At 34.0% G+C, this 17,286-nt stretch overlaps 1 protein-coding gene across 2 annotated transcripts in view; it reads right to left on the reverse strand.

Annotated features, from left to right (window-relative positions):
• ADAM10 (ADAM metallopeptidase domain 10) overlaps positions 1-17,286 on the reverse strand; it is a 120,284-nt gene that overhangs the window by 40,321 nt on the left and 62,677 nt on the right. For both annotated transcript variants that reach the window (XM_081130265.1, XM_081130266.1), the window contains 3 exons: positions 14,677-14,777; positions 4,122-4,271; positions 1,418-1,510 (listed from right to left, as the gene is read on the reverse strand). In XM_081130265.1, the coding sequence (XP_080986391.1) occupies positions 1,418-1,510; positions 4,122-4,271; positions 14,677-14,777 (344 nt within the window). The remainder of the gene's footprint in view (positions 1-1,417; positions 1,511-4,121; positions 4,272-14,676; positions 14,778-17,286) is intronic.

A 17,286-nucleotide genomic window follows, 5' to 3' on the forward strand; every position in this document is an offset into this window, starting at 1 on the left:
CATTACCTACTTATATAGTACATGCATTTCTTCAAAATGCAAATTATTTTACTCAAAAAAAGTGCTTCATTAAAATTTGTTCAGGTGGTCTCTACTTTTCACTCTTTTGAATTTTATTGCTCTGCCTACTAAACAGTAATACTTACACGAGTTATTACTTTTACTTGCTCATTTAAAGTTTATATTAGTCTCAAAATACATGAAAGAAATTATAAATAGTTCTTATATTGTATTTCTATAAACCACATTTCACCTTAAAATAACCCAATTTAATATTTAATCATACTACTTCTAAAAGAACCATCTTCAGCTATGTTATTAAATATATTACATGTATGTACTAAAATTATACTCTAGTCAATCATATTTTAAGAAAAATAAGAGCACAAATATAAAGAAACCCTATGGCAAATACTTTTATAAGATGATTTTTTTTAACCTCAGGTTGTTTATCTAGTTTACAAATCAAGATTCTTGCCCTGGCCTGTGTTGCTCAGTGGTTAGAGCACCCAGGGATCCCAGGTTTGAGTCCCGGTAAAGGGCACATACCTGGGTTGCAGGTTCATCCCTGGCCCTGGTTGGGGCATGTGCGGGAGGCAACCAATCAATGCCCCCCTCCTCCCTTCTACTCTCTCTAAAAAGCAATGGAAAAAATATCCTCCGGTGAGGATTAACAAAACAAACACAATAGATTCTTAAAAGCTATACACATTGAAAGAATTCATATGTAGAAAATTTCTGAAACAATTAGCCCAACTTTGTTAGTAATAGAGTAATTACTTATTTGCAATTTATAAGATTACAATTAATAATCAGTGGCTCTGGATCAGCATATCTCAATATGTGTCTGCAACTCTTTGGAGTCTCAGTTGATGTTAATACAAAAAAAGTTTAATGGTCAAATTTGTTTAGAAAAATACGGGTTTCTTTCCTGAAGGCCTTCTCAAAACCTGAGATATGTTAGTATGCTCTGTAGATTTTCAAAAAGACGGTATACAGTATTAAGTATTTTTCCAACTTCCAATTTTATGTAACCACTATCTACGTATCTATCTTTCCCTCTGCTGGAACACACTGAAATACACCACACAAGGCAAATCTTAAAAAACTGGGGAGTAATACCAGGGGGGAAAATGTCAAGTACTGTATCTGCAATTATTGAAAGATTAGGGCTTTCTAGCTGGAATGCTAATCAGATAGATAGAAAATAGTACTGCCATACCTATTTTGCAGCCCAGATTAAAGTCCTATAGATTTTATTCTTAAATCATAAACTAGGTATCCCCTCTGTGTGCCCACATATGTGTATAAGAGCCAAGAGTAAAGATAAACTGCATCAGTAAATACAATTTAACTGTGTATACATGGTCCTTATTGTTTCTCTTTTTTAACGTTCTTAACTATTAAAACTCCTTACCCTTATGCGTTTCACCATGAAACTGATGTTACGGATTCCCGAAAAGTCTGTGGTCTGATAAATTGTATCAATCGCTTTAACATGACTGGATATCTACAGATTCAGAAAAAGAAAACATATTAGACACAATGTTAAAATGTGAGAAAGACTGAATTTCCATCTCCCAAATCAGGAATTATTCATGTTCCATCACATTCAAATTTTAAAATGTCTACATCATATTCAAGATGAAAGAATGAAACAGATTAGTGAGCTGGCGCTAAAAGGGAAGATTCTGTGCTTTTCCAGACTCCTCTCTGATCCAAACCAAACATGCACTCTTCTCAACCATATAAAACTTTGCTTTCTCAATCCATTCTGATACCTTTATGCCTTTTCACATTGCTTTTCCTTATGCCTAGGGTATTCTTCTTCAGACTCAGCTCAGCTCAAACATCTCTGAGAACTTCCCTGATAGTATCAGGACAGTCAGTCATTCTCTGACTTTGATCTTTCTATTGCTGCACTAGTCACATTCTGTATGTTTTGGGGGGGGGGGGGTTCACCCTTTTTTTCAAATTTATTTTTATGTTTTTGTTTTGTTGATACTTATTATATACTAGGTACTGTTTTAGGTGCTGGGGATATAATAGTGAACAAAATAGAAAAGGTCCCTATAAATTTACAGAGTTTATTTACCAGGGTCAGGAGGAGTAATAAAAATGTAAATAAAATGTTCAGATTTTGCTAAATTCTAGAAAGAGTTTAACATGGTAACAGAATACAAAATAATCCTGTTTACCTACCTGACTACAGATTAAACTCTCTGGCTTCTAAACCACTCTGTATACAACCTTCCCATCTTCACTTACAAAAAGCACTTGCTACCATTTATGTGAAAACATTTTATATATATATATATATATATATATATGTATGTATATGTATATGTATATGTATATATGTATATATATGTATATATTATAGTATATACACATATAGGGTATCCCAAAAAATGTATACACATAATGTCTGTAGATTCTATTACATTTTGAAAATGAAATGTATTTTAATAAACACTGCCTTTATAATTATTCAAAGTGTATATACATTTTGGGGGAAATCCTGTATGTATACTATTTTCAAAGAAATTATATAAACATAAGATAGTCAAGTAGAAGCATTAATTTCAAAAGTAACCCAGGTAGCCAAACACTGATTAAGTCATAACAGTGCTGACAGATTACATTAAAATTTCATGCTGTCTAACCTCAGTTTGGCCTAGCAATCCTCTACTCCATTCTCAACAGTGGTGGTTCAAACATTTCTCCACAGATGATTATACTTCATACTTTACTGAGAGTTCATCTTGACTTCCCATCTTTATCTGCTTATACCTTTCTTAAAGGGTAACTTTTCTTTATTCCTGACCCAAGTCCTTCCTGGATCTTCAAGGACATTTTTCACATCAATTTTCCTTTCTCTTATATCTTACACTGCTTCTCTACTGGATCATTTTCCTCTTCCAACAAACTTCTCTTGTAACCCCTATCCCCCTTTTACTCCCAAATATTCCATATTATTGTAGGCCACCATATTTTTTTGTTTTTCACATTTCTCAGAATCTCACTGCAAACCCATTCCTTACTGTTTGCAATGTTTTCACCCTCACAATTTTATTGAGAGCTTGCCTAAAGTTCATCAATAATCTTCTAGTAACTAGAAATCAACTACCTTTTGTAGTCATTCTACTTTTTTCCAGCATTATTGGGGTACAATTAATAAATTAAATTGGAAGATATTTAAAGTGTACATCAGGATGATTTGATATATGTATACATTGAGAATTCCTGCCATCTAACACAAATAATCATTGTCTTTGATATCTCTGTAAAATGATATTACTATGTATTTTGTTTTGAAACTTTGTTTCTTCCTTGGTTAATTATTTAATCTTACCTCTCTAACTATTATGTTTTAGCCAATAGCTTCTCTCCCTCATCCTATTCACTATATACAGATATTATCTCCCAGTTTCTTCCTTTTTGATTTCATTCTCTGTCCTTATTTTAACTATGTCTTTTATACCCATAAATTCCATGCAGAAAGCCCAAACCTCTCCCAAGTTCCAGTTCCACATTTTCAATATCCTAGTTTATCACCACCACCAAAATGAGTTCACCAGTTATACTAGTGGCATGTTCCTCCTCTCAGTTTCAAATCCTTCAAGTCAAAATGTATCCATCAAACTCTCACTGTATACCTTCAATATGAAGAACATATTGAAGGGTCTATCTAAAGACTTTACACTTTAATAAGGATTGAGAAGACACAAATGCAAATAATAATGTCACTTAGAAAGTGCTAAGTACAATGGGTACACAGAACAGAACTTAAACACTTCCTGCTGAGCGTCGGCCTAGGATCCAGGAGATCGCGGTTCTATTCCCGCACAGCCCTCTGTTCAGACCATAGAACTTGGTCCTCTTTCAAAGCTACGCTCCAGCGTCATCTCCTTCCTGAAATCATTTTCTTACTCCTTTTTTCTGAATGACACTGAAATACCCTAACTGGTCTTTCAGTTATCAGTGTGGTTATCATATCACAATTGAAAATACATACTCTTTATTTTTCCGAAATGAAGTATGTGTTAACTTTAATTTTTAGAGGAAAATATAGCTATGATACAAGAACTCCTAAAATAGTAGAGGAAAATTATAAATACCTGGGCAATCACAGCTTCTCGTGTTCCATAATATTTAAAGAACAGATGATCAGTTTGAATATAAAGCTGACAAGTATTTTTTTCAGCTAAAGTTGTACGTTTTTTCCTCAAGAGTTCCGGACCATTAACAGCATGTTCTTCTTTAAGTGTCTATATGTCAAAAAGAAAGTCATTTCTAATCATTATCATGCTTCATTAATACAATTTTATACAGTACACATTATAAACAATTTCATATTCTGTTTATTATGTAACACCATAGGAATTTTCCCATGCCATTAAAAATTCTTCTTAAATATCACTTTCAGCCTCATAACATCTACTGCATAGATGACTTATTACTTACTCAAGCAATTCTTTCACTTTTAAACACTTTCAAAACATACCTTTTAATATGTAATTTGCTGAATATAAAGCAAGTCTTACAGTTTATAATACTTTGATACCTACTTCCACCTCACCTCTATAAACCCAATGTATCACCTAGCCCTGTCAAATCTGTTTCCTAAATACCTAAGGAACCTGCCTATTATCTCTGGCCCCATCACATTAGCCCAAGCTACCATCACTTATTACCTAGAGTACTGCAATAAGAGCAATATAATCTATCCATATCCACTACTGGTCTTTATTCTCTATACTGCAATCTTTTCAAATTACAAACTTGAAAATATTACCCACCTGTATAATGTATTTCAATGACTTCCTATTGCTCTAAGGATAAAGCCCTAAATCTTGTATGTGCCACCAAATCAGTACTGCAGACTCTACTTACCTGTCCAGTTTCTTCCCATTCTATATTACTTCACAGAGACCCCACCCACTACTGCATTACCCTACTCTGCTCTCTGTGTACAGCTACACAGGACTTTTTTCCAATCCTCCAACACACAGTCTGTCTCCTACCAGAGACATGCTGATACTACCTCTCCTGATCTAATTAACATCTTAGAGGTCAATTCATCCATTATACCACCTCATAGAACCATGTACCCATGTACTTACATAGAGTAACCTTATAGCTTATTGTGTAGTTATTTGATTAATTTCTGTCTCCAGCCCAACACCTATTACTTTGTAAGTTTTAGAAAAAAGACACTATCTCTGTGTTTGCTTATCACTATATTGCTCTCACCTAACACAGACATGGCAGGCAAACTGAATGCTCAGTAAGTATGTTTTTAAAGAATTACCACTACAATTGATTCCAAGTACTTAAACATTTGTTGATATGTAAAACCACCATTTTAAATGAATTTTGATGACACAGTAATAAAGAAATAGAATTAGCCTGGCCGGGTGTGGCTGCGGTTGAGCATCAGCCTAGGATCCAGGAGATCGCGGTTCTATTCCCCATCAGGGTAAATTGCCTGGGTTGCGGGCTTGATCCCCAGCTGGGGGTGTGCAGGAGGCAGCCGATCAATGACTCTCTCATCATTGATGTTTCTCTCTCTCTCTCTCTCCCTCTCCCTTCCTCTCTCTGAAATCAAGAAAGATATATGAAAAAAATAAATTTAAAAAAATGTCACTATAAAAATTAGAATTAAATTTTAAACCATAATTCCAAATTAACACTTTTATTCTCCCTTGACAACTCCATGTTTGACTATTCTCTTAGGTATTGTCTTCACTTTACTGTTACCTATTTTCACTGAGTACCATCATTCTAGGTTGGCACTTACTCTGTTTCAAAACATTCCACTGTCTTCTGATTTCAACTGTTCCCAATGAGAAATGAGCTGTCATTTTTATTGTTGCTTCTTTGAAGTTAACAGGACTTTATTTGTCCTGCTCTAATTACGGGGCTTATTGAATTTGTTGTTTGATATCCTGTGTATTTAGAAAATTCTCTGCCATTGTTATCCCAATTTCACTTTCATTTTTTTCTCTTTCTAAGATATCATGTTAGACCTTTTTAATGCATCGCCTATGTCTCTTATGCTCTTTTCTGTATTTTCTATCCTTTTCTTTCTTACTGGTTCATTCTGTTTTCTAATGGCATGCCATCTAGATCTAAAACCATCAAATTCTTAATTTCTGTTATATTTTTCAATTTTAGAATTTCCATTGGGTTTTTTGTTCATTTTTAGTTTTTTGCTGAAATTTTTCATTATTTCAATAAATTTTTAATGTTTTCCCTTTTATTTAATTTATTGGGGTGACACTAATTAACAAAACTATACAAGTTTCAGGAGCACAATTCTACAACACATTATCTGTACATTGTACTATGTTTGTTCACCACCTCCAGTGAAGTCTCCTTCCATCACCATTTATCCCCCCTATATACTCCTCCAACTCCCCCCACCCCACCTCCTCTTGGCAACCACCACACTGTTGTCCATGTCCATGAGTTTTTTCTTTATTTTTCCTTTTTTTTTTTGCTCAATCCCTCCACCCCTACCCACCAAGCTAGCCACCCAACCTGCTCCCCCTAACAGCTGTCAGCCTGCTATGAGTCTGTCTCTATTTTGCTTGTTCAATAGATTCCATATATGAATGAAATCATGGTACTTGTCTTTCTTTGACTGGCTTATTTCACTTAGCATAATGCTCTCCAGGTCCATCCATGCTGTCCCAAAGGGTAAGATTTCCTTTTTTTAGGGACAAGTAGTATTTATTGTGCAAATGTACCACAGTTTATTTAATCCACTCATCTACTGATGGACACTTGGGCTGTTTCCAAATCTTGGCTATTATAAGTAACGCTGCAATGAACATAGGAGTGCACATATTCTTTTGAATTAATGTTTTGGGTTTCATCAAATAAATTCCCAGAAATGGAATTGCTGGGACATAAGCTAGTGACCTTAAATATGCCAAAAAACTTTTAAAAAGCCAATTTTTTAAAAATTTTTTGAGGTAACACTGTTTAACAGAATTATACAATGTATACTGCTTACCACAGTAGTTGCACCAATATGCATTCCCACCAACAGTGTATGAGGGTTCCCTTTTTTCCACATACTAACCAACACTTATTTGTAGATTTATTGATGATAGCCATTCTGACAGGTGTGAAGTGATACCTCACTGTGGTTTTAATTTGCATTTTTCAGATGATTAGTAACATTGACTATCTTTTCATATGTCTACTGGCCATCTGTATGTACTCTCTGAAGAAGTGTCTATTCAGGTCCTTTGCCTATTTTTTAACTGGATTTTGGTTTTGGTGCTGAGTTTTATAAGTTCTTTATACATTTTGAAAATTAACGCCTTATCAGATGTATCAACGGCAAACGTTCTCCCATTCAATGGGTTGTCTTTTCATTCTGTTGGTTTCCTTTGCTGTGCAAAAACCTTTAGATTGATATAGTCCCATTTTACTTTTTCTATTGTTTCCCTTGCCTGAGGAAATATATCAGAAAAAATATTGCTACAAGAAATGTCCAAGATTTTACTGCCTATGTTTTCTAAGATTTTTATAGTTTTACAACTTACATTTAAGTCTTTAATCCATTTTGAGCTTATTCTCATGTGTGGTGTAAGAAGGTGGTCTACTTTCACTCTTTTTACACGTGTCTGTCCAATTTTTCCAACATCATTTATTGATTAAACTACCTTTACTCCATTGTATGTTCTTGCCTCCTTTGTCAAATATTGACTATAAAAGCATGGGTTGATTTCTGGGCTCTTCATTCCATTTCATTGATATATATGTCTGTTTTTATGCTAGTATCATGCTGTTTTGATTACTATGGCCTTGTAGTATAGTTTGGTATCTATAGCGTAATTCCTCCAACTTTGTTGTTTTTCCCCTCAAGATTACAGTAGCTATTCAAGGTCTTTTGTAGTTCCATATAAATTTCTTGAATATTTGTTCTAGTTCTGTGAAATACTCCATTGGAATTGTGCTGAATCTATAGGTTGTTTTAGGTTATATGGACATTTTAATGATATTAATTCTTACTATCCATGAACACGGTATATGTTTCCACTTATTTGCATCTTCTTCAACTTCTTTCTTCAATGCCTTATAATTTTATAAGTCTTTTACATCCTTGGTTAAATTTATTCCTGAGTCTTTTTTTATGCAATTGTAAATGATACTGCTTTCTTAGTTTCCATTTTTGATAGTTCATTATTGGTATACAAAAATGCAACTGACTTTTGGATATTTATTTTGTATCCTACCACTTTACTGAGTTTATCAGTTCTAGTAGTTTTTTGGTGGAAGCTTTAGGGTTCTCTATATATAGTCCCATGTTATCTGCAAATATAGACAGTTTTACTCCTTCCTTTCCAATTTGGATGCCTTTTATTTCTTCTTCCTGTCTGATGGCTGTGACTAGGATTTCCAGTACTATGTAGAATAAGAGTGGTGAAACTGGACATCCCTGTCTTGTTCCAGATCTTAAGGGATACACTTGTAGTTTTTGCCTATTGGGTATGATGTCAGCTGTGGGTTTGTCATATATAGCCTTTATTACGTTGAAGTATGTTTCCTCTATTCCCACCTTGCTGAGAGTTTTTATCATAAATGGGTGCTGGATTTTATTAAATGCTTTTCTGCATCTATGGATATGATTCTGTGGTTCTTAGTCTTCATTTTGTTTATGTGGTATATCTCGTTTATTGATTTGCAGATATTGTATCAACCTTGCATCCACAGAATAAATCCCACTTGATCATGGTGTATGACCTTTTTAATGTACTGCTGGGTCCAAGTTGCTAATATTTAGTTGAGGACTTTAGCATGTATGTTCATCAGGGATATTGGCCTATAATTCTCTTTATCTGGTTTTGGAATTAGGATGATGCTAGCCTCTTAAAATAAGCTTGGGAGTCTTCCTTCCTCTTTAATGTTTTGTAATAGTTTGAGAAGTATTGCTGTTAGTTCTTCTTTAAGTGTTTGGTAAAATTTACCTGTGAAGCCATCCAGTACAAGACTTGTTTTTGCTTGGAGTGTTTTGATTACTGCTTCAGTTTCACTTCTTGTAATCTATTCAGATTCTCTGATTCTTCCTGATTCAGTTTTGGAATGTTGTATGTTTCTAGGTATTTATCCATTTCTTCCAGATTGTCCAATTTGTTGGCATATAGTTGTTCATAATATTTTTTTTATAATCCTTTGTATTTCTTCTGTGTCAATTGTTACTTCTCCTCTTTCATTTCTAATTTTATTTATTTGGGTCATCTCTCTTTTGTTCTCTTTTTTTTCTTAAAGGTTTGTGAATCTTGTTTATCTTTTCAAAGAACCAGTTCTTGGTTTCATTGATCTTTTGTATTGTTTTTTTAGACTCTATTTTGTTTATTTCTGCTCTGATGTTTATTATTTCCTTCCTTCTACTCACTTTGGGCTTTGTTGTTCTTTTTCAACTTCCTTTAAGTGTACAGTTAGATTGTTTATTTGCTATTTTACTTGTTTCTTGTAATGCTACAAATTTCCCTCTTAGGACTGCTTTCACTGTGCCCCACAGATTTGGGGTTGTTGTGTGTTCATTTTCATTTGTTTTCAGGTAACTTTTGATTTCTTCCTTGATCTCATTGTTAACTCATTCATTGTTTAGTAACATGTTATTTAGCCTCCATGTCTTTGCATGTTTTTCAGTTTTTTCCTTGTGATTGATTTCTAGTTTTATACCACTATGGTCAGATAAGATGCTTGATATGATTTCAATCTTCTTAAATTTACTGAGACTTGTTTTGTGTCCTAACATGAGGTCTATCCTAGAAAATGTTCCATGAGCACATGAAAAGTGGATATTCTGCTGGGGTGGGATAAAATGCTCTAAAAATATCAATTGAATCCATCTGATCTAGTGTATCATTTAAGGCCATTGTTTCCTTGTTGATTTTCTGTCTGGAAAATCTATCTATTAATGTCAATGGGGTGTTAAAAATCCCCTACTATGACTTTACTACTATCAATCTCTCCTTTTGTGTCCATCAAGATTTGCTTTACATATTTAGGTGCTCCTATGTTGAGTGCATAAATGTTTACAAGGGTTATATTCTCTTGTCAAGATTGTCTCCTTTATCATTACATAGTGTCCTCCTTTTTCTCTTGCTATATAGCCTTTGTTTTAAAATCTATTTTGTCAGATATAAATATTGCTACCCCAGTTTTTTTTCCCCTTTCCATTTACGTGAAATGTCTTTTACTACCCCTTCTAAATAAAATTTTAAAATGAGAATAAATGTCCTTTCCCAGCCAGCGTGGCTCAGAGGTTGAGCATCAACCCCCAGAAGGGGGTGTGCAGGAGGTAGCCAATCAATGCCTCTTTCATCATTGGTGTTTCTCTCTCTCTCCCTCTCCCTTCCTCTCTCTGAAATCGTAATTTTTTTTAAAAGAATATCCTTTATATTTACCTACATATTTACTATGCTCTTCACATCTTTGTATAGATCTGTATTTCCATCTCTTATCCTTTTTCTACCTGAAGAACTTTCATTAACAATTATTGTAGTGTAAATTTCCTACAAGTTCTCTCAGCTTTTGTTTGTGTAAACAAGATCTTTAATTTGCCCTCATTTTTGAAAATTATTTTCACAGAATATAGAATACTCGTTTGGTAGTTTTCTTTCCAACACTTTAAAGATGTCATTATGTAACCTTCAGTTTGCACTGTGTAATGAGAAGTCAGGAGTTATTCTCACAATTGTTCCCCTATATATAAATGTATCTTCTTTTCTCTAGCTGCATTTATGGTTTTTTCATTTTCAGTGGTTTCCAATAATTTGATTATAATATGCCCTGGGACATTTTCTTTGTATTTATCCTACCTGGGTTTCATTGACTACTTGGACCATAAATTAAAAATTTTTCTTAAAGGTTTATGAATCTTGTTTATCTTTAAAGATTTTGGAGACATTAATATTTCAAATATTTTTTCTGCATCCCGTTCCTCCAGACTCCAATTATTTTCCCTTTGTGCTGAGATCTGGATAGTTTCTATCGTTTTACTGTCCTTTATGTGCATTACCCATGTTGTTTCCTGCAGTAATTAATTTGCTCTTAAGCCAGCCATTAAATTTCAATTCAGAAAATGTACTTTTCAGTTCTATAAGTTACATTTAGTTCTTTATTATAATTTCTATTCTCTCTTCTATTTTGTTTTTCTGTTATTCTTTGAGCATATTTATAACAGCTGTTTTAAATCCTTCTGTGTTAATGTTTATAATGTCTGTTTCTGTTTCTATCTGGGTCGTTTTTCTCCTGATTATGGATCACATTTTTCAACTTCTTGTCATCTAGTACTATTTTGTGAATGCTGGATATTGTGAATGTTACATTATTATCTGCATTCTGTGTACTCTTTTAACAAGTATTATTGAACTATGTTCTGACAGGTGGCTAATTTACCTGAAACTCACCTTGATGTTTTTGATTGGTTTCTCAGCTTAGTTAGGGCAGGTCTCGAACAGCCTTTAACTCAGATGAAGTTAATCTACTCCTAATATGGCTTGGGATCTCTACAAAATATAATTTCTAATAGTACATTATTTCCACAGTAATTTTTCTTTCTCTGGTAGTTTCCTCATAGAATTTTACCCTGTGCATGTATAGCTTAGTATTAATCTAAAATTCAAGAAAATACTTGTGCAGATATCTGGGTCCTTTTCTCAGGGTAGCTAATCTCCTCTCATATTCTGCCTTTCTGAACTTTGACCTGTCTCTTCAACTCAGTAAGACTGCTGTGTACTTTCTGCTCTCCTTGAGATCCCCCTTTCCTTGTGCTATACCTGAAATTTTACCTCCAGTCGTACATCAGGGAAATCAAAGATATTTATTTCTCCCTCTCAAAAATCACATCCTGTAGTGCCTGTTTCCAATGTCTGAAAACAACTGCTTCATATTTTATTTAGTTCTCTAGTTGTTTTCTGCAAGAAAGCTAGTTGGATACCAGTACCTCACAGATAGAATGGGAAATCTCTACTTAATATTTCTCCTAAGAGTTTCAAAGTTTTCATTTTAGACATTTAACACTTTAATCCATCTGAAGTTTTGTTTTGTTTTAAGTATAGTAAGAGATAGAGATCCAACTTCATTTTTTTCCCAACGACTAAACTTTTTTCTCGCTCTGTTTATTCAATCTTTACTTTTCCTCACCAATTTGAGATTCCAACTCTACCACATAACCAAGTTTCATATATGTATGAGTCTCTTGCTGAGGACTCAATTTTACTCCTCTGGTTAATTTGTTTTCATCCCTACATTAATATCACACTCTCAATGACTGTAATAAGTTTTAATATCTTCTGGGGCAAATCCCTCTCTCCTGCTCATCACCTCGCCTTTAGATGGGCCCTACTTCTTCTTAGTCTTTACTTTTCTATATAACATTTTAGACCCATCTAAGTGCTGTGAACCCTTTTGTAATTTATATCAAAGTTATATTGAAAATCAATATGGAAAAAATTGGTATTTTTATGATATATTATATTCCATTAACAAGGTATGTCTCTCCATTTATTTAAAATAAGTCTTCTTTAACGTATCTTGCATAGTTTTATAATTTTCCTTAAATAGGTCTTAGAATTCTTTGTTACATTTATTCTTCAATACATGATTTTCTTTTTTTAAAAATATTTTTACTGATTTCAGAGAGAGGAAGGGAGAGAGAGAAACAGAAACATCAATGATGAGAGAGTCATTGATTGGCTGCCTCTTGCATGTCCCCGACTAGGGATCGAGTCTACAACCTGGGCATGTGCCCCAACTGGGAATCAATGTTCATAGGTCGACGTTCAACCACTAAGCCATGCCAGCTGGGCAATACATGATATTTTTGATACTATTATTAATAATGTCTTCTCTTTTGTCACATTTCTGATAGGCTGCTGCTGGATATAAAAATATGTGACGTATTTTTTTGTATATTAATGTTATATCTAGCCGCTGTTAAACTCTATAATACCTAGCAATATGTAGTCTTGTCCTCTCCCCTAGAGTTAAAAATTACTTCATAGTCTTACTATCTTTTCTGGCCTTTGAATACAGGCATACCTCAGAGTTATTACAGGTTCGGGTCCAGACCACCATCAATAAAGTGAGTGTAGCAATAAAGCGAGTCATAATCTTTTTGTTGGTGGAGGGTCTTGCCTTCACTTGGTAAAAAACAACATCTGTAAAGTGCAATAAAACAAGGTGTGCCAGTATATTGATCCTCCTGTCTTTCCATCTATTCATGGCCAACCTAACTCTTGCTTTTCTTTTAGTTTATGATTATTGTTCTCAATTACTTCTCAGGTTGGTTAACAATTCCTCCTATGCTTAATCCTCTTCTATCCCTTACCCTCAACTGTTTCTCTGTGTCTCCAATTAAACTAAAAACTTCTTTAGGATAAGCCTTTGTCTTAATATTCCTAGAACCAGCAGACTCTGACGATATGACAGAAAATCAAATACATAGTTGTTCAATGAATGCAGGAATAAAATCTCACTTATACTTGAAAAACCCACCTGAAATAGAATTGTGTGTGCATGTTGCAGATCAAGAAACACACAAATCTGCATTTGAAACTCAAGTAGCTTAAGAAACTTTAGAAAGCATGTCTAAACTACATGATAAATGTTTTACCATAAAAATATTTTTTTTTTTCATTTCAGACTTGTGTTTTGATGGGTTCTTTTTGGTGGTGTTTTTTTGTTTGTTTTTTTTAAGAGAAAGGAAGGGAGGGAGGGAAGGAGAGAGAAAAACATTGAGGTGAGAGAGAAACATCGATTGGTTACCTCCTGCACACCCTCGGGCAGGATTAAACCCCAATCTGGGTATGTGCCCTGACCGGGAATCAAGCCTGTGACCTTTTTGTGTATGGGACAGCACTCCTACCAATGAACCACACCAGCCAGGGCTAAACTTGTGTTTTGAATAACTATAAACCTACCACCTATGACAGGAAAAAGAAGGTAAAAATAATAATAAAAGAACAATAGTCAGCCCAGCCGGGCATGGCTCAGCGGTTGAGCGTCGACCTAGGATCCAGGCGATCGGGGTTCAATTCTTGGTCAGGGCACATGCCCGGGTTGCAGGCTCGATCAATGACTCTCTTGTCATTGATGTTTCTGTCTCTCTCTCTCCCTCTCCTTTCCTCTCTTTGAAATCAATAAAGATATATTTTTAAAAAAAAAGAACAATAGTCAAATGGCAAAAAATCTTACAATTAAAATATCAACAGCACTGAGATTATCATCAGGGTAACTAATGATCTCAGTTTGCTTAAAGACACATGACTTTCAGTGTTAAACTGGGAAATCCATGGCAAACAAGAGGAAGTTGGCCAGTCTAATTTTTATACAAATACTTACATTTATAGAAAACATAAGTTCAAACTGAATATTTTTTAATTTTATAATAAAACAAGACTGGGTATGTTTTGGACATGTAGTGTAATGTTTATTGAGTTGCACAGATTTATACATTATTTTACATTATTTGTAGGTCCTTATTATACGCAAGTTAACTGGCCTCTTTAAGCATTAAAAAATATCTGTATTTCTTCACAGTGTTATAAATCTTTCAGAAATTCTAGAACATATCTTTTTAACGCAGGAACACATGCTCAAGTTCATTTTCATTTCTTAAATGCAAGCTAGTATTAAAATCCTTACCTGTGTTACTACCTCTACGCCAGTCATCTGGTATTTTCTCATCCTTTCAAATACTGAATGATCTGCACAGCCCCCCTGTGGACCATATTTATGGGGATAGTCTAAAACACAAAGAAGAAATATCATTATTGTCACATGTTCAGATATTACAAATTATCTTATAAATGAAAATTTAACTGTCATAAATAATATAGGAAAGGAATTATGCAAGGCATTCTAATTTTCAAACCTGGTAGGTTCCTAAGTTCTCCCTCAACAAAACATCACTGGTCTCTATATCTTTATCATATAGATGATTTGTGAATTCTAAAACAGAACAATAATCACTGTTAATTCTGAGTTTCGGTTTTCCCAACCTTTCCTACTTTGGACATACAGAGTATCTTAATATTGCAATTTATTTTATTCTGTAGTTTATAACTTTCCCTTCAAACACATTAAATTTCTATGCTGCAAAGTACAAAAACACCTCAATATGAACTACAATTAGGCTAATATAATGTTATCTTTGGCCTGAATGCCTTCCATGAATAAACCAACAGGCATCAGAAACATGCTCCATGGCATAGTAAAAGCAGACAGTTGAAATTTATTCAAGATATAATTCAATCCAATGCTTTATAAACCAGTAACTATTTTATCACCATTTTTCTCCCTTTATCAACAATGATTAACTTATACTTAAATAAACTAGTTCTATTTCATTTAAAAGTTTACTCCACTCTCTCAGAAAGTTCACCTACTTCTCCGTTGTTAAGGTTCTCCTTAGTTCATGAACATATTTTAGAATTCAACTAGTTACCAAAATTAAGAGAACTGTCCAAATAAAATATCAATATGGGTGAGAAGGGAAGCACTAAAAAATCCTTAAGTAGCTTATAGATGTAATCCACAGAATTATAATTAGCAATACTGCAGGTACTTTCTTAAGAAAAATCTAGAACCTAAAGCAAACACTAATAACCTATTTCATTGAAAATACAAATTAAATACTACAGTACAAATCTAAACTGGAAAGTAGAAGGTAGGTGCTATGAACAACCTAATTACACTGATATAACAGCTCTGTTTTAAACTTTAAATTAGTTTTTATCATGGGTCAAGACTGCAACAGCTGTAAAATTCTAATCAATAAATGTGAAAGAAATGAGAGACATGAAAGTTACCATTTTACAACCCCATATATATTAGTTAATAAAGCCAAAGATCATGAATGGGTGCTAAAAACACTGAGTGAAAGATGTGAAGTGACAGGATATACAGAGTCTGTGAAAGGATCACCCCACAGATTACTTAATAATTATAAAGGAAAAAGGTACCTTCATATCCAAGTAATATAGTGATTACCACTTCATTTACCAAGTGATCAAATTAAGCACTACCAATAGTAAGCCAACCTGATATTATGTGCCTCTTATTGTGATGCAGTTAAGAAACATTCAGCTTCACCTGTGAAATATTCTTGCCAAAATATGTTAACTGAATCTAATCATGAATAAACAATCAGACACACCAAGAATGTGGAACATTCTATAAGTCAATGACCTAGACATGTGAAAAAAAGGCAATGCCATTTTTAAAAAAATTCAGAAAAGGTTGAGATGAGGGAATGGGGGGGGGGGGCAGTGGAAGAGCCTGGAAGTTAAGACACTGAGAGTCATGATTAAAAAAAAATGCAAAAAGGACTTTTTAGAACTGGAGAAATTTTATTATAGACTGTATAGTAAATGATATTATTAATGTTTATTTTTAGAGGTGAAACACTATTATAGTTATTTAGAAAAACGTACATATTCGTAGGAGATGTGTGCTGCGGTATTTAGAAGTGATGGTTCATGATGTCTGCAGCCTACTTCCAAATGGTTCCCCAAAAAAGTGTGTTGGGGGAGGTGTAAAATGTTAAAAAATGGTAAACCAGGGAGAAGGATATATGTGTTCCTTGTATAATTCTTTCAACTTTTGTTAAGTTTGAAATTTTCAAAATTAAATTAGAACTAAAAAACTGCAATATCAGTGGAAGAAGTTTAAATGATTTTGAAATGGAAAGATAACACAAATGAAATGATGAGCAAGAAAAAAGCTAATATATTACTCTATCATTTCAAAAGCTCACTTTAGCAAAGTGAAAATACAATACCATTCAACATATATTTAATAAGAATCTACCACAAATGCTGAAAAGTTTTACAGTATAATAAGCCAAGGTTTTCAATTCTCACCATTTAGTAGATCTGGGGTATTATCACCACAATGTCTTCTTCTGCTACTACAATTTTAACCTGAAAATATCCCAATGAGTCTTCCCCAGATTCTTAGTGAAACCTAGCTTGCCTGGACCACCAGCTAAACAAGTTCCTCCATGTCACCCAGCCAGCCTGGCTCAGTGGTTGAGTGTCGACCTATGAACCAGGAGATCATCATTCAATTCCTGGTCAGGGCACATGCCCAGGTTGTGGGCTCAGTCCCCAGTGGGGGGCATGCAGGAGGCAGCCGATCAGTAACACTCTCTCATCACTGATGTTTCCGTCTCTCCCTCTCCCTTCCTCTCTCTGAAATCAATAAAAACATATTTTTTTTAAAAAAAGTTCTTCCATGTCAAGAACACAATAT

Source organism: Miniopterus schreibersii, assembly GCF_964146895.1.
Source record: "Miniopterus schreibersii genome assembly, chromosome: 1".
NCBI lineage: Eukaryota > Metazoa > Chordata > Mammalia > Chiroptera > Miniopteridae > Miniopterus > Miniopterus schreibersii.